General features: G+C 41.6%; 2 protein-coding genes and 1 long non-coding RNA gene across 8 annotated transcripts in view; 2 read left to right on the plus strand and 1 right to left on the minus strand.

The window, feature by feature from the left end:
- The window catches only part of rsph1 (radial spoke head component 1), a 51,324-nt gene extending 33,696 nt beyond the window's left edge, over positions 1–17,628 (plus strand). For 3 of the 4 annotated variants that reach the window (XM_069889121.1, XM_069889120.1, XM_069889123.1), the window contains 2 exons: positions 6,137–6,239; positions 15,779–17,628. In XM_069889121.1, coding sequence (XP_069745222.1) covers positions 6,137–6,239; positions 15,779–16,140 — 465 coding nt within the window. In that variant the 3' untranslated portion in view covers positions 16,141–17,628. The remainder of the gene's footprint in view (positions 1–6,136; positions 6,240–15,778) is intronic. The other variant, XM_069889122.1, reaches the window with a different exon arrangement.
- A 2,453-nt stretch (positions 17,629–20,081) lies between these two features.
- On the minus strand, positions 20,082–23,780 carry LOC138738597 (uncharacterized). 2 transcript variants are annotated; one of them, XR_011341614.1, is made up of 4 exons: positions 23,690–23,780; positions 22,855–22,964; positions 22,611–22,705; positions 20,082–20,545 (listed from the first exon to the last, which is right to left on the minus strand). It is a non-coding gene; the product is annotated as an uncharacterized lncRNA (long non-coding RNA). The 2 variants fall into 2 exon arrangements; XR_011341615.1 differs by having other exon boundaries at positions 23,611–23,780.
- Positions 21,375–23,929, plus strand: part of LOC138738593 (ribosomal RNA processing protein 1 homolog A-like) — a 34,175-nt gene continuing 31,620 nt past the window's right edge. For both annotated transcript variants that reach the window (XM_069889116.1, XM_069889119.1), the window contains exon 1: positions 21,375–21,542. In XM_069889116.1, coding sequence (XP_069745217.1) covers positions 21,419–21,542 — 124 coding nt within the window. In that variant the 5' untranslated portion in view covers positions 21,375–21,418. The remainder of the gene's footprint in view (positions 21,543–23,929) is intronic.

Below are 23,929 nucleotides of genomic sequence, written 5' to 3' on the forward strand. Positions count from 1 at the left end.
GAGATCCTACTTGAAGGACAAATTGGGAAGCAGTCTGAGGTTACCAGAGGGAAGTAATTTTGAATATGTGATTACAGATACAATAATAATCAAAAAATTTATAACAAATATGTATATTAAACTGCAAGAAAAGGAGAATGAGGAAACAAATGGTAAAACTAAACAAAAATGGGAACAAGATTTAAACATAAAGATAAAGAAGGAAACATGGGAGAAGTTATGCTCTGGAACTATGAGAAATACAATAAACACGAGGTTACGTATGATACAATATAACTGGATACACAGGCTATACATTACACCTCAAAAGTTAAATAAATGGGACCCAACAGTATCTGACAGATGTTTTCGTTGTAAAAAAAGAAATGGGAACAACAATTCATGCAATCTGGACATGTGAGAAAGTGAAAAAATTTTGGGAAGATCTAAACCAGATATTAAATAAAATTACAGAAAGCAATATACCAAAAAACCCAGAGATCTTCCTCCTCAGTAACATAAAAAACAAAGAATTTGGGCTTGATTTGGATGGTGCACAAAAAAGATTTGTTATGATAGCTCTAGCCGTAGCAAAAAAATGTATTATGTCAGCCTGGAAATTAGAAGATAACTTGAGAATACAACAATGGTATATAGAAATGAATAAATGTATTCCATTAGAAAAAATAACATATAATTTAAGAAATAATATTGAAATATTTGAACAAATATGGGAGCCATACATGAAACACAATAGAGAAAACCTACCAGGGACATCTACCACCTAAAATAACGGAAGGAGAAGGAAATGAAAAGAATTGACTCAGTGGAATTTCTTGTTTATTTTTATTGAGTGACAACATTGTTTGACTGGTTTAATGTATCTTAGATTCTGTACTTTAAATGAATGGGAGGGGAGGTAGGGAGGGTGGGATGGGAAGGGGGGGAGAAAACGACACTGTGTATATTTGAAAAGGAAAATGTATGTATCTTGGTCAATGTGGTTTATGGTGTGAAAAATTTAAAAAAATTTTTAAAAACTAAGAGGTGGGCAGTTTTTAACAAACATGTACCCGGGTTATCAGTGAAACCCTTGAGCAACACAAGGTGGGAGAGTCGGATTGATAGTGTTAAAGCTATTCGTCATCAGGTTGGAGAAGTATATGATGCACTTGTGGAAATATCAGAGATAACAGATGAGCCCAAGGTAAAAGCAGAAGCTGAATCTTTAGCAAACCAGCTAAAAGACTACAAATGTTTAGTTTCTTTGATATTTTGGCATGAAGTACTTTTTAAAGTTAACTATGTAAGCAAGGAACTAGAAGGTGAAACAAAGGACATTGATGAAGGCATGGAGCCATTTGAAAAACTATTATCATGGCTAAGAATTTATAGAGAGGGCGGTTTTAATGATGTCCTAATAGGCGCAAATGAATTGGCTGAAGCTGTTGAATTACCATTGGAGTTTAGACAATTTGAAGGAAAAAAACTCCGTAGAAGGAAGAGAATATTTTCTTATGAGGCAAAAGATCAAGCTTGAGATGATCCAAAAGAAGCATACAGAGTTCAGTGCTTCAGCTTAGTGCTAAACAAAGTTATTCAATCTTTAGAGCCTAGATTTAAGCAGCTTAAAAGCCATGTAAAATTATTTGGTTTTTAAATAACTTTCAGAGCTTACAAAAGGCGGAAATAAGGAAACACAGAGCAGACCTTGAAGCAGCTTTAACTGACACCATACTAAAACAGAGCACTGATGGAGGGGTAGTTACTGAAACAACTAAAGATGTGGATGGCTATCTGTTAGCCGAAGAACTTGAAGCTCTGAAAACTTTTCTTCCCTTCAGTGTCCTTAATCCTCAAGCTCTGTTTGAATACCTGGTAGTAAACAATCGATTCACAGCATTTCCTAATGTTTTTATTGCTTTGAGGATTTACTTCACAATGCCCGTAACAGTCGCATCAGGCGAAATAAGTTTTTCAAAACTAAAACTGATTAAAACATACTTACAGTCCACAATTTTACAAGAGAGACTAAACAATTTGCCCATGTTATCTATAGAAAATGACATTACTAAAACCGTTGACTTTGAAATTATTTTGCAAATAAAAAAGCCAGAAAAGTCTGTTTGTGAAAGACCTGCATAAACAGTACGTCTGTAATTGTCTTAACTTGTATTAAACAATTAAAACTTTCATATTGTCTTTCAATATTTAGTATATCAAGGATTTAATGCTTTTTGGCTAAGACTGGCATACTACACGAAATATAAAACATCAATTTCGACTTTTGTCAAGTAGAGGTCCTACTATCAATTTTCTAATTGGGCTCTGCATACATGATATCACATGCAACCATGTGATTCCTTTTCCCTGCAGGTATAGCAGTTACCAATAATTGATAGTGCAAAAAATAAACAGAACACACCATAAACAGGTAAACAAATAAAAGAACTGTAAACAGATAATGAATGTAAACTGACTACAATACAGAGAGAACAAAAGAAAATCAATAAAGTGCATAAGTAAGAGTCCCTAAATGAGTCTCTGCTTGAGTTTGTCATTAAGGAGACTGATGTGGAGGGGTAGCAGCTGTTTCTGAAACTGGTGGTTCAAGTCTTGTGGCACCTATACCTCTTTCCTAATAGCAGCAGCAAGAACAAAGCATGTGCTGGGTGGTCTGGGTCTTTGATGATTTCTACTGCCCTCCAAAGGGAGCATTCCCTGTAGATGTACTCAATCATGGGGTGGGCTTTGCCTCTGACGTCCTGGGCTGTGTCCAGTATCTTTTGGAGAGTTTTATGCTCAGAGGTATTAATGTTCCAATACCAGTCCGCGATGCAATGGTCAGCACACTTTTCACCACACCTCTATAGAAATTTGCCAAGGTTTCTGGAGTCATACCAAACCTCTGCATACTCCTGAAGAAGTAAAGACACTGATTTGCTTTCTTCACGATGCCATTGGTGTGTTAGGACCAAGAAAAATCCTCCAAGATAATGACTCCCAAGAACTTAAATTTGCTCCTCCTCTCCACCTCCGTTCCCCCAATGATCATTGGATTGTATACTTCTGGCTTTCCTTTCCTGAAGTCAACAAACAGCTCCTTAGTTTTGGTGACATTGAGTGCAAGATTGTTGTTGGTGCACCATTCAGCCAAATTTTAAATCTCCAACCTGTGTGCTGACTCATCCCCTTTCTTTATACAACCCACAAGCGCAGTATTGTCGGCAAATTCGTAGAGGGTGTTATTGTACCGAGCCACACATTCGTAGGTGTAAAACAAGTAGAGCAGGAGGCTAAGAACACAGCCCTGTGGTGCTCCAATACTGATGTAGATTGTGGAGAAGTTCTTACCAATCTTCATTTATTGTGATCTGGAGGTGAGGAAATCCATGATCCAATTATACAGCATGGTGTTAACTCCCAGGTGTTGGAGTTTGCTTATGAGTTTTGAAGGGATGATGGTGTTAAATGCCAAAATATAGTCGATAAAGAGCATCCTGATGTATTGCATCTTTGCTGTCCAGGTGTTCCAGGGCTTTGTGTAGATTCAGTGAGATGGCATCCGCTGTAGACCTGTTCCTACAATGGGCAAACTGGAATGCACCATTTCACTGCTCAGACAGGAGCTGATATGCTTCATCATCAACCTTTCAAAACACTTAATCACTGTTGATGTAAGAGCTGCTCATCGATAATCATTAAGGCAGGTTACTACACTACACTACACTACCCTGTTTGAAACAGGTGGGTACCACGCCCTACTGGTAAATTGGTCAGCACAGATCTTTAATACTTGGCCAGGTACTCCTTCCAGGCTGGATGCTTTCCTCGGATTCACATGTCAGCCTCAGATACGGACAGGATGGGATCATCAAGGGACGTGGGGGTGTGGAGGGGTGGTTCTTCACTGCTACTTTTGTCAAATCGGGCATAGAAGGCATTGAGTTCCTCTTAGAAGGTTTTCCATATGCTACTTTACCGGATTTGGTTTTGTAACAGGTTATGACATTTAGGCCCTGCCACAGCTGTCGGGTGTCCCGTGTTGTTTCCATTTTCATCCAGAATCTCCACTTCACCTGGGAGATAGCTTTCTGCAGGTCATACATTCCTGCTGTGCTGATCTGGATCTCTGGACTTAAATGCTTGCGATCTGGCTCTCAGCAGGCTCCAGATTTCATTGTTCATTCAGGGCTTCTAGTTGGGGAAAACCCTGAATGATTTGGTGGGGACACACTCATCCCCAGCTGTTTTAATAAGATGTGTGACAGTGTACTCGTTCAGATTCTCAGCAGAGTCCTTGAATACCTCCCCATCTGCTGACTCAAGGAAGTCCTGTAACAGTTCTTCAGCCTCCTGTGACCACCTTCTTGCAGTCTTGACTTTCGGAGCCTCTCTTTTTAGGCTCTGACTGTATGAAGGCAGAAGGGGCAGAGCCAGGTGATCAGTCTTGCTAAAGTGTGGTCTCATGAAAGAATGGTAGGCCTTCCTTATCTTGCTGCAGCAGTGCTCAAGTGTGCTGGGACATGTGATACAGCAGGTTACATGCTGGCTAGTAGTTAGGCAGGGTTTTTTTGACACAGGCCTGGTTAAAGATGCCAACTAATACTTGTAATGTGTTGGGTTGGGCCCATCTCTTGCAGTTCTGCAAGTGCCTGCTTGTAGGGATGTAAACTCCAGTGAGAATCACTGATGAAAACTCTCGGGGTTGATAGAAAGGTCTTCATTAATCAAAATTTTCTCCAAGGCAGACAAGCAGGAGGTTGACATAACTTCAATGTCTGTGCACAACCCAGTATTAACGAAAAGCACACACCGCCTCCTCTCCCTTTTCCAGAATCCGAGTTCCAATCCAGTCAATGGATGGTGAAACCATCTGGTCAGATAGCGGTGTCAGGTGTGTTCTCTGTTAGCCAGGTGTCAGTGCAGTAAACAACTGAGATTTACCTCTGGTAGAGTAGCCTTGCCCTCAGGTCGTGGATTTTATTATCCACGACTGGACAATTGTCAATAATATGGATGGTAGGGGAGGTCTCAGACCCCTTTGCTTCAGCCTTGTTTGAATCCTAGCACTCACTCCACATTTCCGACCTCGACCTCGGTGGCGGCCTGTCCTTTTAAGGTTTCGTCAGAGGATACAGAGGTTCAGGAAGGTGGCTCACCGCTGCTTTCTCCTGGCTAGTTAACGATGGTTAATAATTGATGCCATCAGTGCTCAAATCCTGAAAAATTAGTAAATACTTTTTCAATCCCAGCACTCAATCACTGTCATTTGCTGAAACAGGCCCAAATGGTGGCTGAGAGGTGGAGATTTTTGGGTACAGAGATTTCACAAGTGGATCTCCCCAAGGATGTGTGCATGCCTTTGCTGACTGTAGCTGATCTCATTATCAGGTTTCGAATAGGAAAGTCTTAAAGGGTCCAGCTTCCAGTTCAACCACCCTAAGCCGATCAGCGCAGTACCCTTGCTTCTGATTGAGTCTCATCCTGCAAGTGTTTGCTTGCAGTGCTTCTCACCGTGTTTTTGTATCAGTCATTGATGGGTGGGAGGGAGCGAAGATTGGACTTGCCTAGTACAAACTGTGATGTGAGGGACACACAAAAAGCATTTGCTGTCCAACCTCAGCTCTCTATACTCACGGCTCTGTGAATCCTGGCTCGACCAATTTTTGTCTCCTCCTGTATCGCCTTCTTCATCCCTAATCGATATTTTTCTTGCTCAAACCTCAGTATCTTGCCAGTCACTGGCACTACATAGGGTGTTGGGGATCATTCCAAATTCACTGTTCATGAGCAACTTACATTCCATCTTGGAAGAAGGAATGCTGGAGAATGTATGAGAAAACGGAGTAAATATTCTGACCATGAAGAGAGTGGAACCTGGAATGGAGAGATTGTTGGAGTGGGAAGTAACCTGAAGCAGCAAAGTGCTGGGTGAATGGTAATGAGTGTGCTAAAACAACTCTCCATGACTCGACTACTTAAGAATATTTTAATATATGTACTGTACTTGTATGTGTTATGTCTCGGTAGAATATTGCTTCAACAGGTTAGAGTGATATAATCAAATGAGAAATAAACTTGAACAATACAAAGAGCAGAGTTCTGGATAGACATTGCCAAGAATAAGATGTCACTAAAACCATTCTCTTTGCAGCTGGACAAGACTAAAGAGGAGTTAGAGGAGGAAGTATCTGTTTCCATGCCTCTCCTGAAGTGGAAAGCAGAAAAGATCTCTGGACTGACCTTGTATTTACCCAGTGAGTACAACAGCACCCTTGGCCTGCGCCCATGTCAATCCATTCCCAAATTCATGAATTCCTCATAATCTAGAAAGTGGTGAGAGTGTGGAAGTTGTTTCCACTGGGATTGGTTATGGTGTGAGGATACTTTGAAGTCTAAACTAAATAAACTCACACGTGACAAGGGAACAGAAGATTCACAATAATGAGGAAAAATGAAACACGGGAGGAGACCATGAGCAGTGTTGTATATTTTATGGCACTAATTTATTTTCAGACCTAGTTTTACAAAAGAGTAGGAAGGCAGGCTAAGAATAGGAAGAGCTTAATTCTTAGAACAATAAAATCAGAATTTACCCATGTGAATAAAATGCCCTATTTTAGGATGTATTTTCTGTCCAACTGCTTAAGTAACAATTTGAGGTGCTTCATATTTCCACCATCATTGAAACAAATAGTTCCCAGTGCAGTATGGATCTAAGCAAGCACTAAAGGCACCAGGACAGGCTGAGACCACCTGTAAATTGGAGGAATGACTCTTCATAATCCATCTGGGCTCCCTCCAACCGGATGACATTAATTTTAAGCTCTGGTTTTTGTTAGACCCCCCACCCCCATCCACCACCTCCTTTTCCATCCCTATTTCTCTTTTCCTCTCGCCCTGTCTCTTTTTCCTTTTCCTTCTGCATTCTCAAAGCTACCCCTCCACCCCCCCCTGCCATCAATTCTCACTTTTTCTCTCCTGTCCTCCTATCCATTATATTTAGGCTCCTGTACATCCTTCCTGATGGAAGCACAGAAGAGGGCATGTCCTGGGTGTCGGGATCCTAGAGGATAGAGACTGCTTTCTTCAGACACTGCCTCGAGATGCCCTTGATGGAGTGAAGACTGATGCCCATGATGGCGCTGGCCGAGTTCATAACTCTGGAATTTTTCCCTGTCCTGTGCATTGGCACCTCAATACCTGACAGTGATGCAACCAGTCTGAATGCTCTCCACGGTACACCAATAGAAATTTGCAAGACATTTGGTGACATTCTGTAGAACCATAGAATTCTACAGCACAGAAAATAGGCCATTTGGCCCTTCTAGTCTATGCCTACCACTATTCCGTCAGTTCCACTGATCTGCTCCCATTCCATAACCTTCCAGATTTCTCCCATCCATGTATCTATCCAATCGAAAAACTCAAGATCAAGACTGCATTCACCACATCAGATGCCACCCATTCCACACTCCCACCACTCTCTGAGTGAAGAACTTTTCCCGAATGTATGCCCTAAACCTTTCCCCTTTCAGCTTAAAACTATGACCTCTTGTATTTATCTCCCCCAATATAAGTGGAAAAAGCCTACTCACATCCACTCTGTCCATATCTCTCATAATCTTGTAAACCTCTGTTAAATCTCCTCACATTCTTCTTCACTCCAAGGAATAAAGTCCTAACCTGTTTAATCTTTCTTCTCTGGACTCTTTCAATCTTATTGATATCCTTCCTGTAGTTAGGTGACCAGAACTGCATACAATGTTCCAAATTTGGCCTCACCAATGTCTTAAACAACTTCAACATAACATTCCGAAAGGAGGAGTCACGTGATGGAGTAGTGGCCGGACGGTGAACTCCAGCCCTCTCCAGAAAAGTCGGGAAAAACAAGAGAAAATACAAAGGCACAGAAATACAAGTTAAAGAAAAGTGAGTATAAAGGTGGAAAGAAGATGGAGACAAAAGGAGAAAAATCAAAATCAACGGAAAGAAGAGAGGAAGAGAAGACAACGGAGGAAAAAGGTGAAGGCCTTACCTGTCCGAAGAGGCCCGCTGTGGAGAGAAGACCCCACTACCTCAGGTCGGTAGAAAGAGAACTACAACAATGGCTCACAGAGCCGAGTAAAAGTGCGCAACCGCGCATGAAAAAAAACACACCGACGGGAGGGGGGACCAGCTGGGGAGTCGATCTCCACAGCCGGCAACGACAGCTGCAGAACACCTGCAGCAAGAAGAGACCACAGAAGACAATGGAAACAAGAAAGAAGAGGAGGAAAGGGCAGCAAAGAAACAACAGATGGTCAACCTAGAGGAAGAAGAAGAGGAAGAATACAGTGAAATAGATAAAGGGAAAGGCAAGGTAAAGGATATACTTGCTCTTGTTAGAGGATACATGGAGTCATTTAAAGAATGGCAAACACAGGAATTCAATGATTTAAGAAGAAGAATAAACAACACAGAAAAGAAAATAAATAAAATGGATATGACCTTAACAGAAATGGGGAAAAAAATGGACAAGATGGAAGAACGGGCAATAGCAGCAGAAATGGAGGTAGAAGACTTAAAAAAGAAATTGGAGGAATCTAATAAAAAAACTAAAGAGACACAAGAATTACTAGCCCAAAAAATAGATATAATGGAAAATTATAACAGAAGAAATAACATAAAGATAGTGGGCCTTAAGGAAGATGTAGAAGGCAAGAATATGAGGGAGTTTATAAAAGAATGGATCCCTAAGGCCCTAGGATGTCCAGAACTACAGCAAGAAATGGAAATAGAAAGGGCACATAGAGCATTGGCCCCTAAACCACAACCACAACAAAAACCAAGATCTATTGTAGTAAAATTCCTAAGATATACTACAAGAGAAAAGGTACTGGAGAAGACAATGGAAAAAGTAAGAGAGGGCAACAAACCACTGGAGTATAAAGGGCAAAAAATCTTCATTTATCCAGATATAAGCTTTGAACTCCTAAAGAAGAGAAAAGAGTTCAATGCAGCAAAAGCGATTTTATGGAAGAAAGGATATAAATTTACACTGAAGCATCCTGCGGTATTGAAAATATTTATTCCAGGACAACAAAACAGACTATTCTCGGATCCAGAAGAAGCACGAAAATTTGCAGAACAATTACAAAAATAGACTGAGGGATGAAGACGGGTAATGAGAGCAAAAATCATCACGATTGATATGTATGTGGGTAAAGACAAAAATAGACTGAGGGATGAAGACGGGTAAGGAGGGTAAAAATGACCACGATTGATATGTATGCGGGTAAAGAGGTATAAGAGTGAATAGAGACAATGGGCATATGTGAAAGTATCTGTAATTAGAGGAAAACATAGAGAGTATAGACAAGAATTAATAAGGGAAGGTAATGGAATAGAGAGAATAAGGAGGGAATTAAAAGAGTGACCTTTGTGACATATAAAAAGCGAAATCTTTTCTGGGGGGGGCTGGGTGGGGGAAAAGAGCGGTCACTGCAAAATCAGTTGACGCTTGCGAGTGGATTCGCAAATCCAAATGGAGAGGGGAGATGTGGTTGTCCGACAAGGGATAAAGGGCAACTCAGGAGGGGAAGGGGAGATTGGGGATAAAGAAGATAGAAATAGGAGAATAAGGAAAATGTTGGATGTTGTAGGAATGTTGTCTGGTAAAGAGTTGAAAATAAGAAAACAGAAATGGAAAAGGAGGAAAGGTAATGATGGAAAAATGGAAAGAGAAGATAAACAAAATATAAAATGGCTACGCTGAACTATATGACTCTAAATATTAATGGAATACATAACCAAATTAAAAGGAAGAAACTACTAAATTTACTGAAAAAGGAAAAAATAGATATAGCATTTGTCCAAGAAACACACTTAACTGAATTGGAGCACAAGAAATTAAAGAGAGATTGGGTAGGACATGTAACAGCAGCATCGTATAATTCAAAAGCAAGAGGAGTGGCTATATTAATTAGCAAAAATGTGCCATTTAAAATAGAAGAGGAAATAATAGATCCAGCAGGGAGATATGTTATGATAAAATGTCAGATATATTCAGAGCTTTGGAATCTACTTAATATATATTCACCTAACGAAGAAGATCAAAAGTTTATGCAAGATACCTTTTTGAAGGTAGCTAATACGCAAGGGAACATACTAATAGGAGGGGATTTCAATCTGAATTTGGATCCAAATATGGATAAAACGGGGAAAAAAATTAACAGGAAGAACAAAGTAACCAAATTTATAATTAAATCAATGCAAGAAATGAAACTTGTGGACATATGGAGGAAACAAAACCCAAAAGAAAAGGAATACTCATACTACTCGACTAGACATAAAACATACTCAAGGATAGACCTATTCCTGTTATCAGCCCACATTCAAGGGAGAGTTAGGAAAACGGAATATAAAGCTAGACTATTATCGGACCACTCACCCCTGTTATTGGCAATAGAGCTAGAGGACATCCCTCCAAGAATGTATAGATGGAGATTAAACCCCATGCTACTTAAAAGACAGGATTTTAGAGAATTTATTGAAAAACAATTAAAAATGTACTTTGAAGTAAATACGGAATCAGTGGAAGATAAGTTTATACTATGGGACGCAATGAAAGCATTCATTAGAGGGCAAATAATAAGTTATGCAACCAAGATGAAGAAGGACTATAATCAGGAAACAGAGCAGTTGGAAAGGGAAATAATAAACATAGAAAAAAAATTAGCAATAAAGGAAGATACAACCAAAAGAAGAGAATTGGCGGATAAAAAAATAAAATATGAAACATTACAAACATATAAGGTGGAGAAGAATATAATGAAGACAAAACAGAAATATTATGAACTAGGGGAAAAAACACACAAAATCCTAGCATGGCAGCTTAAGACAGAGCAAACTAAGAAAATGGTATTGGCAACAAGGAAAAAAGACAAACAAATTACATATAATCCAAAAGAAATTAAGGAAAACTTCAGAGAATTCTATGAACAATTATACCGAACCGAAAATGAAGGGAAAGAAGGGAAAATAGATGAATTTTTGACTAAAATTGAACTACCAAAACTACAAATAGAGGAACAAAATAAATTAACAGAACCATTTGGAACAGTAGAAATACAAGAGATAATAAAAAATTTACCAAATAATAAGACACCAGGAGAGGATGGACTCCCAATAGAATTCCACAAAACATTTAAAGACCTAATAATACCGCCCCTCCTGGATGTAATCAACCAGATTGATGAGACACAAAACTTACCAGATTCATGTAAAACAGCAATAATTACAGTGATACTAAAACAAGGGAAAGATCCACTCTCACCAGCGTCATATAGACCAATATCTCTGCTAAACACAGATTATAAGATAATAGCTAAACTATTAGCGAACAGATTAGCAGAACAGGTACCGAAAATGGTAAATTTAGACCAAACGGGATTTATCAAAAAAAGACGCACAACAGACAATATTTGTAAATTTATTAACTTAATTCATGCAGTAGAAGGAAATAAAGCACCGGCAGTAGCAGTTGCTTTAGACGCAGAGAAGGCCTTCGACAGAGTAGAATGGAATTACTTGTTCAAAGTATTGCAAAAATTCAGTTTACCGGAGAAGTATATTAATTGGATTAAAGCATTATATAAGGGACCGTTAGCGAAAGTGACAGTAAATGGACATGTATCAAAGCAATTTAACTTAAGCAGGTCAACGCGACAGGGATGCCCACTATCACCATTATTGTTTGCGCTAGCTATAGAACCACTAGCAGAATCGATAAGAAGAGATAATAATATAAAAGGAATAAAAATAAAAGACAGGGAATATAAAATCAGTCTGTTTGTGGATGATGTGATAGTGTACTTAACAGAACCAGAACTATCAATAAAAGAACTATATAAGAAATTGAAGGAATATGGAGAAGTGTCGGGATACAAGATAAACGTAAATAAAAGTGAAGCAATGCCTATGAATAACACGGATTTCTCAAAATTTAAGGAGGAATCCCCATTCAGATGGCAAACGCAGGCAATAAGATACCTAGGTGTGCAAATAAACAAAAATCTAGGCCAATTATATAAACTCAATTACAATCCACTAATGAAAAAATTACAGGACGATTTAGAGCATTGGAAAGAGCTACCACTAACACTGATAGGAAGGATAAACTGTATTAAAATGAACATTTTTCCAAGGATACTATACTTATTTCAGGCATTGCCAATACAACTGACAGAAAAATTCTTCAAAGAGTTAAAGAAAATAATAAGGAGATTTTTATGGAGAGGGGGGAAACCGAGGATAGCACTAGATAAATTAACAGAATGGTATAAACAAGGAGGCTTACAATTGCCAAACTTCAAAAATTATTATAGAGCCGCACAATTAAGGTACCTATCAGATTTTTATCAAACAAGGGAAAAACCAGACTGGACGAGACTAGAATTAGATAAAATAGGGGAAAAGATACCTGAACACATATTATATAAATGGGACGAAAAATTGGTACAACATAGAACTTCTCCAGTATTACACCATCTCCTCAATATATGGAAGAAGATTCATGTAGAAAGAAATAAAATAAATTACCAAATACCAAAACTAATATTGACGCAAAATAAGCTACTCCCTTTTACAATAGACAACCTTGCCTTTAGAAAATGGGAAAAAAAAGGGATTAAAAGAATAGAAAATTGTTTTTCAGGAAGTAGATTCTTATCCTTTGAACAAATGAGAGATAAGTACAATATAACTGGAGATACAGCGCTGGCATATTACCAACTGAGATCCTACTTGAAAGATAAATTAGGAAGCAACTTGAGTTTACCAGAGGGAAGTAACCTTGAATATGTGATTACAGATACAATGTTAATCAAAAGATTTATAAAAAATATGTATATTAAACTGCAAGAAAAGGAAAATGAGGAAACAAATGGTAAAACTAAACAAAAATGGGAACAAGATTTAAATATAAAGATAAAAAAGGAAACATGGGAAAGTTATGCTCTGGAACGATGAGAAATACAATAAATACGAGGCTGCATATGATACAATATAATTGGTTACACAGACTATACATTACACCGCAAAAGTTAAATAAATGGGACCCAACAGTATCTGATAGATGTTTTCGATGTAAAAAAGAAAGGGGAACAACAATTCATGCAATCTGGACATGTGAGAGAGTAGAAAAATTTTGGGATGATCTCAATCAGATATTAAATAAAATAACAGAAAACAATATACCAAAGAATCCAGAGATCTTTCTCCTAAGTAACATAAAAAATAAAGAATTTGGAATTGACTTGGAAGATGCACAAAAAAGATTTGTCAAGATAGCCCTAGCCGTAGCAAAAAAATGTATTATGTCAACCTGGAAATTGGAAGATAATTTGAAAATACAACAATGGTATATAGAAATGAATAAATGTATTCCATTAGAAAAAATAACATATAGTTTAAGAAATAATATTGAAATATTCGAACAAGTATGGGAGCCTTACATTAAATACAATAGCGAAAACCTACCGGGAACAAACATTACCTAAGTTGATGGAAGGAGAAGAAAAGAAAAGAATGGACTCAGTAGAATTTCTGGTGTATTTTTGTTGAATGACAACATTGTCTAACTGAATTAATGCAACCTAGATTGTATACCTAAAATGGATGAGAGGGGGGGGGTGGGGGGGTGGCTTGGGAGGATGGAGGGGGGAGGGAGAAAAAGTCACTGTAAATGTGTGGAAAAGAAAAAGTGTATATCATGGCTATTGTGATTTATGGTGTGAAAAATAAAAAATTTAAAAAAAAAAAACACATAACATTCCAACTCCTATATTCAATACTTTGATTTATAAAGGCTAAGATGCCAAAAGCTTTCTTTGCAATCCTGTCCACTTGTGACATTACATTCAGGGAACAATGTACCTGTATTCCCAGATCTCTTTGCTTCTCCGCACTCCTCAGTGTCCTGCCATTTACTGTGTCTGTCCTACCTTTGTTTGTCCTTCCAGAATGTATCACCTCACACTTGTCTGCATTAAACTCCATCTGCCATTTTTGGCCCATTCTCCTAGTTGGTCCAGATCCCTCTGCAAGCTTTGAAAATCTTCCTTGCTGTCCACAATGCCTCCTATCTTTGTGACATCAGCAAATTTCCTGATCCAATTTACCACATTATCATCCAGATCATTGATATAGACAACAAACAACAATGACCCCAACACAGATCCCTGAGGCACACCACTCACTAGTCACAGGTCTCTAGCCTGAAAAGCAACCATCCACCACTGCTCTCTGTTTTCTCCCACACAGCCAATTTTCAATTCCATTTACAACCTCTCCATGGATATCTGGTGTCTTAACCTTACAAAATCTCTTCAAATTCCTAACCAAATATAGCCACTGGTGAGCCTTCTTAATGATTGCATCAACATAGAGGCCCCAGGATAGATCTTCAGAGATGATGACATGCAGGAATTTGAATTTCTGTGCCCTCTCCATTGCTGACCCCTTGATGAGGACTGGCTTGTGTTTTGGTGGTCCTGGAGTAGTTTATTGTTTGGGTTAGGGTTCGATGGGAGGATCAAGAGTCTGATAGCTGTTGGATGAAACCTTTTTTTGAAGCTGGAAATGCTGGATTTCAGGCTTCTGTTCCTTCTGCCTGAAGGGAGGATCAAGAAAAGATTGTTATTATGTGAGGGCAGTAGGGGTCCTTTGTGGTATTGGCTGCACTCTTGAAGCAGCACCTCACATGGATGTTTTCAATGGATGGGAGTTTGGTGCCCGTGAAGGCCATGGCTATGTTTGCCACTCTCTGCAGCCTTCTGCACTCCTGGACACTTGAATTCCCAAACCAGGTCATGATGCTACCTGTCCGTATACTTTCCACAGTGCACCTGTAGATGTTCAACAGAGTATTCAACAGCATGTCAAATCTCCTAACATCTGAGAAAGTAGAGACATTAGAGCGTCCAATTTTACAAAAGTGATTTAAGATATTTTTAAGCAGGATCAATTTTTTTCTGGCGATTATAACTATTCTGCAATGTGCAGATCTTTTCATTGGGAGGCCAAGTGAAGCAAAAGGACAGCACCATATTGAGATTGCATGCATCAGGCAGACCAAGCTGACACTGCTCCTGCATCTGAGCATTCAAAATGAAATTTCCCAAGGAAAGTGTGAAGGAACAGACAGAAATTTTAATATTTATTCATGCAATGTAGGTGATGCTGATGTACTTATCTCCCATCCATTATTTGTAACATTTGGCAGAAGGGGCCTGAGTTCTTTCATAACTCTGGGGCAAGCAACAGCAGAATTTCTGCATTTTACTGTTATATGTTGAGTGTCTAATAGCCATCTGATGATCTCCAAGCTTTGCTGAGTGGATTACTTTGGTCTTTATGCAATATGATAGTTCAGGGTACAATGGATGCACTGGATGCAGTCGATGACCCCTGCAGATTCACAAGTGAAATGTTGATTCATTTGGAAGGACAAATGATGATGAGGGAGGAGATGTGGGTGCAAGTGGTCATGCTTCATCAAGAGCTTACCTGCTGAGTTCCTCCACTGTTTTTCCAAGCAGCTGGATGAAAAATGTAGGAGTTTAAGATTCCTGTCCATTGAAATCATCGGAAAACCAGAGGCCAGAGTGATAGATATATTACTAAAAGATTTATCCTCACTGTGTAATGCATACCTGTATGTTTATAAAAAAGGGTATGGATTAAATTTCAGAATCAGGGGAACATCGCTACAGACTATGAGTGATATTTTAACTGCCTCAATTTACCTTTTCAGCATTTGAGTCTGAAGTGACAAAGGAGGCTGAAGAGCAAGCTACTGATGAGGCAAAGGCTGCTGTGACAGATGTGTCTGATTCTGAGGTTCCTGTGACAGACACTGCTGGTAAGGAGGTCCCAGCCACAGATGGCCCTGAGACAGAGGCACCTGCATCGGAAGCTGCCGTTACAGTCACTCCTGCCATTGGTACTGACAGGACAGAAGAACCACCGGCAGATGCTCCTGAGCAAGAAGGGCCAAGAGCTGATCCCTCTGAAGTGGACACCCCTGGGGAGAAGGCTGATGTTCCAGAGGACGACACCCCAGCACTGGAAGAAGGTACTGAGGCAACTGCAGAAGCTGAACCTGAGGGAGACTGAAGAGGAGACGGAATACTGCACTGAGTTTTAGGGAGAGTGAGAGCAGGGCTAGAAAACCTCCACACACCAGCTGGAAATTCTGAACAATTCACAACTGTTTGACATTGTACATTTAGATCTGGCTGATTGTCATTGGATTTATTTCCATTAATGTAGTAAAGTGTGCTGGAGTGTGAATCAAAATTCCTTCCAATGTAATATCCTCAAAAATAAATGTTGGTTGCTAAGGTTTAGGAATGCTTGATGCCTATTGCAAAGAATTCCCACCCAAGTAACTGTTCCCCAGCTGAAAGAGCTGAAGCTGCTGGTGATAAACAAGAAAACTTGCAGATTCTGGGGCCAAGTTCAGTGCACAAAGGTGCTGGAGAGACTCAGCAGGTCATGCAGCGTCCATAGGAAGGAAAAGGCAGTTGACATTTTGGTCCTGAGCTCTTCGTCAGGAAATCAGACAGACACCTGAATAAGAAGATGGGGAAATGGGGGGAGGGGAAACACAGGCTCACAGTTAAGGGGTGGGTGCAGGTGGAAGGGGAGAAGAGAAATAAACTTTGAAGTGATAGGGAGAAAGCAAAGGGAGAAGCAAAATAGGAGACACATTGACAGAGTAAATGGAAAGGACCTATTTCCACAGCAGAGGATTCAAAAGGTATATACTGTAGCTTCAGAGAAATTGGTAGATAGACACAAGCGGAGAAGAGGGAAAAAGTTTTCACCATGAGGATTGTTGGGGATTGGAGCTCTGTCTGGAATGATGCAAGGGACAGGAAACCTTTTACTTCCCTCTGCTTTTTTCTTCTGCCCTTCAACAACATACATGAGAGAGGAATTTTTACATGAGAGAGGAATTAGGGGATATAGGAAGAAGGCGGGTAGATGGAGTTAGGTCATAAATTAGATCAGCCATGATCTTATTGAATGGCGGCCATTTTTGGCCTACTGTTCCTACTTCCTATGTTCCTAATCCATATCCATCTACAACCATTTGCCCATGGACCTGTCCTTCTCCCCTGCCCCTCCCCTCACTATTTTAACCAGGCACCTGTCTGCTTTTTGCTCATACCTTGAAGAAGGACTCAAACCCAAAACATATCTTCATCTTTGCTATATAATGAATGCTGTATGACTTGCTGAGTTTCTCCAGCACTTTTGTGTACAGTCACAGTGTCTGCAGATTTCCTTGTTTAATTCCATATTTAAAGAGTACTTTGAGATGTATTTGAAGAGCTATGAAGTGCAAGGCAACAGACTGAGTGCTGTATCATGGAATCAGACTGGGTTTCTGTTTTTAAACTCCACAGGTACATCGAGCTGAATGGCCCCTTGCAGTGAAATGGGATTCACTGATCATATGTTGTGCTGATGGCTGGCTCCGCCTCCAGCTGCTCACATATAACCCTGGTTTCCTGCCTAAACCCAGAACCCTTCTGAAGACTACTGTGAAACCCTACACATAGTTATAAGATAATAAAAGTGTTTGTTCTCCCTCCAGTTGTGAGAGCTTTTATTTGCACTACAATTTTATTAGCATATTCCCTGAATGATGGAAGTGCTACTCAAGCCTGGTTTGCTGCTGATAGACCCTCTGTCCCCTAACGCAGCTGAGGATTTCACATACTAGCTGAACATGACCAGAGACATCTTCCACACCAATGAACTCAGGAGCACCGTACTCATTTTGAGGGTAAGAACGAAGGGGTGTGCAGTCATCAGGGACTGCACTACATATGACGCTGGCATCGAGGTGTTGAAGACTAGGTACCTGAAGCCGCAAATCAAGGTCCTAGCAAGGCACCAACTCGCTCTGCATCACCAACAGCCAGGAGAGACCATCGATGACTACCCGCTGGATCTGTCAACACTTGCCAAGAAGTGAAGGTACAAAGCAGCTATGGGCTGCGTTCATGAAGAAGAACAGATCCAGGACACTCTAGTTGTGGGTAGTCTGCTCGAGGTACATGAGGCAGCGACTGCTCAAGTCAGGAAAGAAGGACCTGGCTAGCCACATTGAATGAGTCAAATCGTTGGAACAGGCCAAGCTTGAAAATGACGACCTTGAAGTCGGTAAGCTCGCTGACCCAGGTGATCCCTTCAAAGGACTGGCTGCTCTCACTACCCCAGCCCTAACGGTTGTCACTTCCCATGCTAGGGAGTGTTTTTTTATGCGGCAACAACCAGCATCCCCGATCTTGTTGCCTGGTTAAAGACTCAGTGTGTTCCAGCTGTGGTAAGAAAGGACATTGGCCGAGGGTTTGCCATGTGAGGGGAAGCCCGGGAAAGTTCGCAGCCTGCACCACGCCCAGATCTGATTCCAGCCCCAAGTCATCTGCCCAAGCCCACTTGCTGTGCTACACACCGAAGGAGGGTGGTAGTGAAAAAATGGTGCAAAAATGCTCAGTGGCCATCTTGCCACGACCCAAATTCAAATTCAATGCCATCTTACCCACACAAGACAACCCAGGGCAGTGGGGGTCACTTGAGTGGAGTTTCTGGGATCTTAGCCTCAATGGTCCTAGATCAGGATAGACCTCACCAGCTAGGAAACTCCATAGTGACTGTGAAGGTAAACAGACATTCCACAAAATGCCTAATTGACATGGGCTCGACTGAAAGCTTCATAGACTCACAAACTCATGTGATCAAGTCATCCAGACCCTTCGAATGGCTCAGTGTCGATTTTAAGGGACCTCTCCCCTCCACGAATGGGAACACTTTCTTCCTCTCTATCATTGATGAGTACTCCTGCTTCCCATTCACCATTCTATTTCCAGACACATCCAAATCGTCAGTCATAAAAGCTCTAGATTCCATTTTCACCCTGTTCAGGTATCCCAGCTATTCATAGTGACCGGGGCTCATTCTTTATGAGTGATGAGCTATGTCAGTATCTGCTGGTAAGGGGCATCACATCCAGCAGGACTACTAGCTACAACCCCCTGGGGAATGGGCAGGTTGAAAAGGAGAACACCATGGTCTGGAAGGCTGTCAAACTGGCCCTGAAGTCAAAAGGCCTTCCAGATTCACGCTGGCAGGAAGTCCTTCCTATGGCGCTCCATTCCATCAGGTCGCTACTATGTACCGCGACCAGCACTACTCCTCATGAGCTCCTATTCAATTTTGAAAGAAGGTCAGCATCAGGAACTACACTCCCAACTTGGCTCACCACTCCTGGTCCAGTCCTTCTCAAGAAGCACATCGAGAAGCAAGATCAACCCCCTAGTGGAAAGGTGAAACTGCTCCACACCAATCCCATATTTACCGATGTGGAGTACCTGAATGGCAGAGAGGACAGTCTCTATCAGGGACTTGGCACCAACCAGAACAGAGGGTCCATTGCCTCAAGTGCCCTGTGAGCCACGGAGCTCATTCTCGCCACCCCTAGTCAGGGCCTCAGGGGATCCGATTCAGGAGGAAAATGCATCCCCCTCCACCGTAGAGCTGGAGACCCAGCCCACATCACCCTCTGAAGGGGACTAGGAGACCCAAGGAGTCCACCAGGATCTCCAAACCCCCAGACCACTTAAATCTGTAAATGTGTAAATAACTATATTTTTCAATTTTTTTCTGAAAAGTTTTCTCTGTCTTCATTCACAGACCCTAAATTCTACAGGAAGGGGTGAATGCAATGAACTGGGATTCATTGATAGTGTGTTGTGCTGATGGCTGGCTCCCCTCCCATCTGCTCACATATAACTCTGGTTTCCCGCCTAAATCCAGAACCCTTCTGAAGACTACTGTGAGACCCTACCCTCAGTTATAAGTTAATAAAAGCATTTGTTCTTCCTCCATTTGTGAGAGCTTTTATTTGCACTACATCCCTGTAAGTAAGTTTGCTCTTTACCTTCAACATAAAAATTAAATATTGTGTGTCTTGAAGTGTTGCCAGGATTGGAAAGTATTATCCATCAGGAGAAGTTGGACAAGTGTGGATTACTTTCTCTGGAACATCAGAGGCTGAGGGCCAATTTGACATACACTGTCATAATGTTTGGGACAAAGATACTTTTTTCCTTTATTATCACCTGTACCCGCAGCGGCCTACATTTTGTTCATATCTTAAAGGACTCAAGCCTGAAATGTTGATTATATATCTTTATCTTTGCTATATAAACATGTTTGATGAGCTGAGTTTTTCGAGCATTGTTAAAACACACCAAAATGCTGGAGGAATTCAGCCAGTCTTGCAGTGTCTATAGTAGAGGTAAAGATATATAAAGATTCTTCAAGGTAAGAGCCTCCTGTGGATACTCCAAGACCGGCTCAGTTCCTCCAGCATTTCTGTGTTTTTACTACAATCGCAACATCTGCAGGCTTTCGTGTTTCACTCGATTCCAAAGTAATTTATAGTTGAGGTAGTAAGGAGAGGTTCACAAGCCTTATAGCCATTGGAGAGAAACTGTTCTTGAACCTGTAAATACAAGACTTCAGTAAAAATACCATCTTTGCAATATAAAGTACACTGTTTGACCTGCTGAGTTTCTCCAGCATTATGTTTTTACTGGTGGGCTTTTAAAACTCAGTGGCTGAAAGGATCAGAATCAGAAGCAGGATTTATTGTCATGAACAAGTCATGAAATTTGGTGTTTTGTGCCACATTGTGCAAACATAACTATTATAACCATCTTATGTCGTTAATATATAAAATTAAAAAAACAACAATAATGCATCTGATGGCAGTGGGGAAGAAGCTGTCCTTGTGCTGCTGAGTGCTTGTCTTTAAACTTTTGTACCCTTTCTCCAATGGTAGCAGAGTGAAGAGGGCATGATCTGGGTGGTGGGGTCTTTAAGGATAGAAAAAAAATTTAAAGACATTTTCTCATGTAAATATCCTCAATGGAATGACGCCTGGTGCCTCTGGAGTTTATTCTTGTCGGGGTGGGGGGGGTGGTAAGGTCGTGGGCAGAGGTCTCAGGGGGGCAAAGATGGGGGCAGAGGGGGACAGGACAGGGGATCGGCGGGGACGGATGCGAGCAGAGGGCAGGGCCAGGCGGAGACCAGGGTCGGAAGTAGAGTGGCCGGGCAGGGTTGGGCCTGGCAGAGGGAATGGGGGCAAGGACATGGGGGCAAAGATGGGGACTGAGGAGGTCAGGGGTAAGGACGGGGACAGTGGGGGTCGGATACTCGGGCTGCCAAAGGCACGACAGGCTGAAAGGATGTGGCCCAGTGTTCCCTGGTTACCACGGTTACACGTACTCGACGTAGGCGTGGTGACCCGCTGGCGGGTGCGCCTGCGCTGTTGGCTGTGCCCTTCTCATTCCCGGCATCCTCCTTCCGGCCGGTGATGGCGGCGCCCGCTGCTGAGATCCAATTCGCTCAGTGCCTGGCATCAAACGAGAAGCGGCTTCGCAACCGGGCTGTGAGGAAACTCCGCCGGTATCTCAGCGCTCGCTCGCAGCTCCTCTCAGGTAGCTGGCCAGCGGTCGACACCCGGGAAGCAGGGCGGGCGGGGAGGCCCGCATGGTCCACGTGTGGCAGGCACCCTGGCGGCCAGGAGCGGGGCAAGGCAGGGGCAGAGGTCCGGGTGGAAAGGATGGGGGCAGAAAGGGTCGGCAGTGGGAGACGGGACAGAGGGGGTTGGGGGGCAAAGACAAGGACGGGAGCAGAGGAGGACGGGGTAGAGGGGGATTGGGGGCAAAGGACGGGGACAGAGGGGGTCGGAGGGCAAGGGTAGAGGAGAGGGCAGATGGGGTTGGGGGCAAGGATAGGGAAGAGGGTGCTAGGCAGGGAGTGTTGGGGGTGCAGGGGTATGAGCATGTGGACACGACTGAGCCATAGAACATTACTGCACAGAAACAAGGTCCTGCTTGTCTGTGCCAAACCATTTTTCTGCCTCGACCCACAGAACAACTGCACCCAGTCCATAGCCTTCCATACCTTTCCCATCCATGTGCCTGTCTAAATTCTTCTTAAATGTCAAAATTGAGCATGCATTCACCACTTCAGCTGGCAGCTTGTTCCACCCTCTGTGTGAAGAAGTTCCCCCTCATGTTCTCCCTAAACCTTTCCCCTTTCAGCCTTAACCCATACCTGTGGTTTGTATCTCACATACCCTCAGTGGGGGGAAAAAACAACCTACATTTACTCTTAACACCCTCATAATTTTATCTACCAATATCAAATCTTACTTCATTCTTCTACTCTCCAGGGAATAAAATCTTAACCTGTTTAACCTTCCCTGTAACTCAGTTCCTAAAGTCCAGGCAACATCATATTAAATCTTCGGAGATTTGTTATGGGGACGGAGGAGGATAGGATGGAGATTCTCTGGATAGGTTTAGATCCTTTTGAAAACACAGAATGCTGGAGGAACCCAGCTGGTCTTGCAGCATTCATAGGAGGTTAAGATATATAACTGATATTTTAGGCTTGAGCCTTTCCTCAAGGTATGCTGAGTTCCTCCAGCATTTCTGTATTTATTACAAACATAAGCATCTGCAGACTTTCAGGTTTCACAATATTTGATCCTTCAATACCTTGCCAATGTATGTCTTGTCTGAAAATTTCTTAAATGTAGTGACTGTATCAGACTCCACAACCTCCTCTGGTAGCAATTTCCAGATATCAACTCCTGTGTTTTGGGGGGGAAGAAAAACATCTCTCAGAACTCTCAAAATTCATTCCTCTCACCTTTAACCTATGCTTTCTTGTTTTTGATATCTCGTAGAAGGGAAAAAGATTCTGATTATCCTATAAATGCATTTCATATTTTATACATACCAGGTCACTTCTCAGCCTTCTTCACTCCAGGTACCACAAGCACAATCTATCCAATGTCTTCCCTTTGAAAGTCCCCTTCAGTCTTCGATGTTGTGCCAACCTGAATATTCCTACCAAAATAAAATAAACATAAACCCTTCCTACCTTATAACCCTCTATTTTTCTTTCATCCATGTGCCTGCCTAAGAGCCTCTTAAATGTCCCTAATGTTTCAGCCTCCACCCCACACCTGGCAATGTAGTTTAGGCACCCTCAACTCTGTGTTTATATAAAAAATACTTGTCCCCGCATCTCCCCTTAACTTTCCTCCCTTCATTTTGTACAGATTTAAATATAAATTTAGAAATACAGCACGGAAAAGCACAGCCCATGATCTGGGGCACCCAATTAACCTGCAACCCCTGTACGTTTCGAATGATGGTAGGAAGCCGAAGCCCCTGGGGGAAAACCCACGCAGACATGGGGAGAACGTGAAAACTGTGTACAGACAGTGCAGGATTTGAGCACATGTCCCAATCTCTGGCACTTAACAGCGTCGTAACTGACTAACAGCTAACCGAACTCCATCCGTGCCACCCTTCACTTTGTACAGGCATTAACCCAGGCAGTTTTCTGATTAATCTCTTCTGCACTCTCCAGTGCAATCACATCCTTCCTATTGTTGATAGATTTTGGGAAGGCTAAAATGGTTTGCATGTTCACAATGAATGGTAGAACCCAAAAGTGTTTTGAGGGAAAAAGAGCTTTTTCGTGTACATGCTTTGAAGGTGGTTAAGAAGACAGAAGTGACTCCTGTTTTCATTTGCAAGGAACTCTTGAATTTGAAGGTACTAACTCTCCGCAGCCAGTACACCAGCGAAAATTTCCTTCCTGAAATCCAGAAAAAGCTCCTTGTTCTTGCTGACGTGACAAAGATTGTACTAGATTCTCGATCTCCATCCTATATTCTGAATCATCATTTCCCATTATTCAGTCAACAATGGTCATGTCATCAGTGAATTTATAGATAACAATGGAGCAGATTTTGCTGTACAATCATGACCGTTGAGGGAATAGAGTTGGGATTAAGTACGCC

Source organism: Narcine bancroftii, chromosome 7, assembly GCF_036971445.1.
Source record: "Narcine bancroftii isolate sNarBan1 chromosome 7, sNarBan1.hap1, whole genome shotgun sequence".
In the NCBI taxonomy this organism is placed as follows: domain Eukaryota; kingdom Metazoa; phylum Chordata; class Chondrichthyes; order Torpediniformes; family Narcinidae; genus Narcine; species Narcine bancroftii.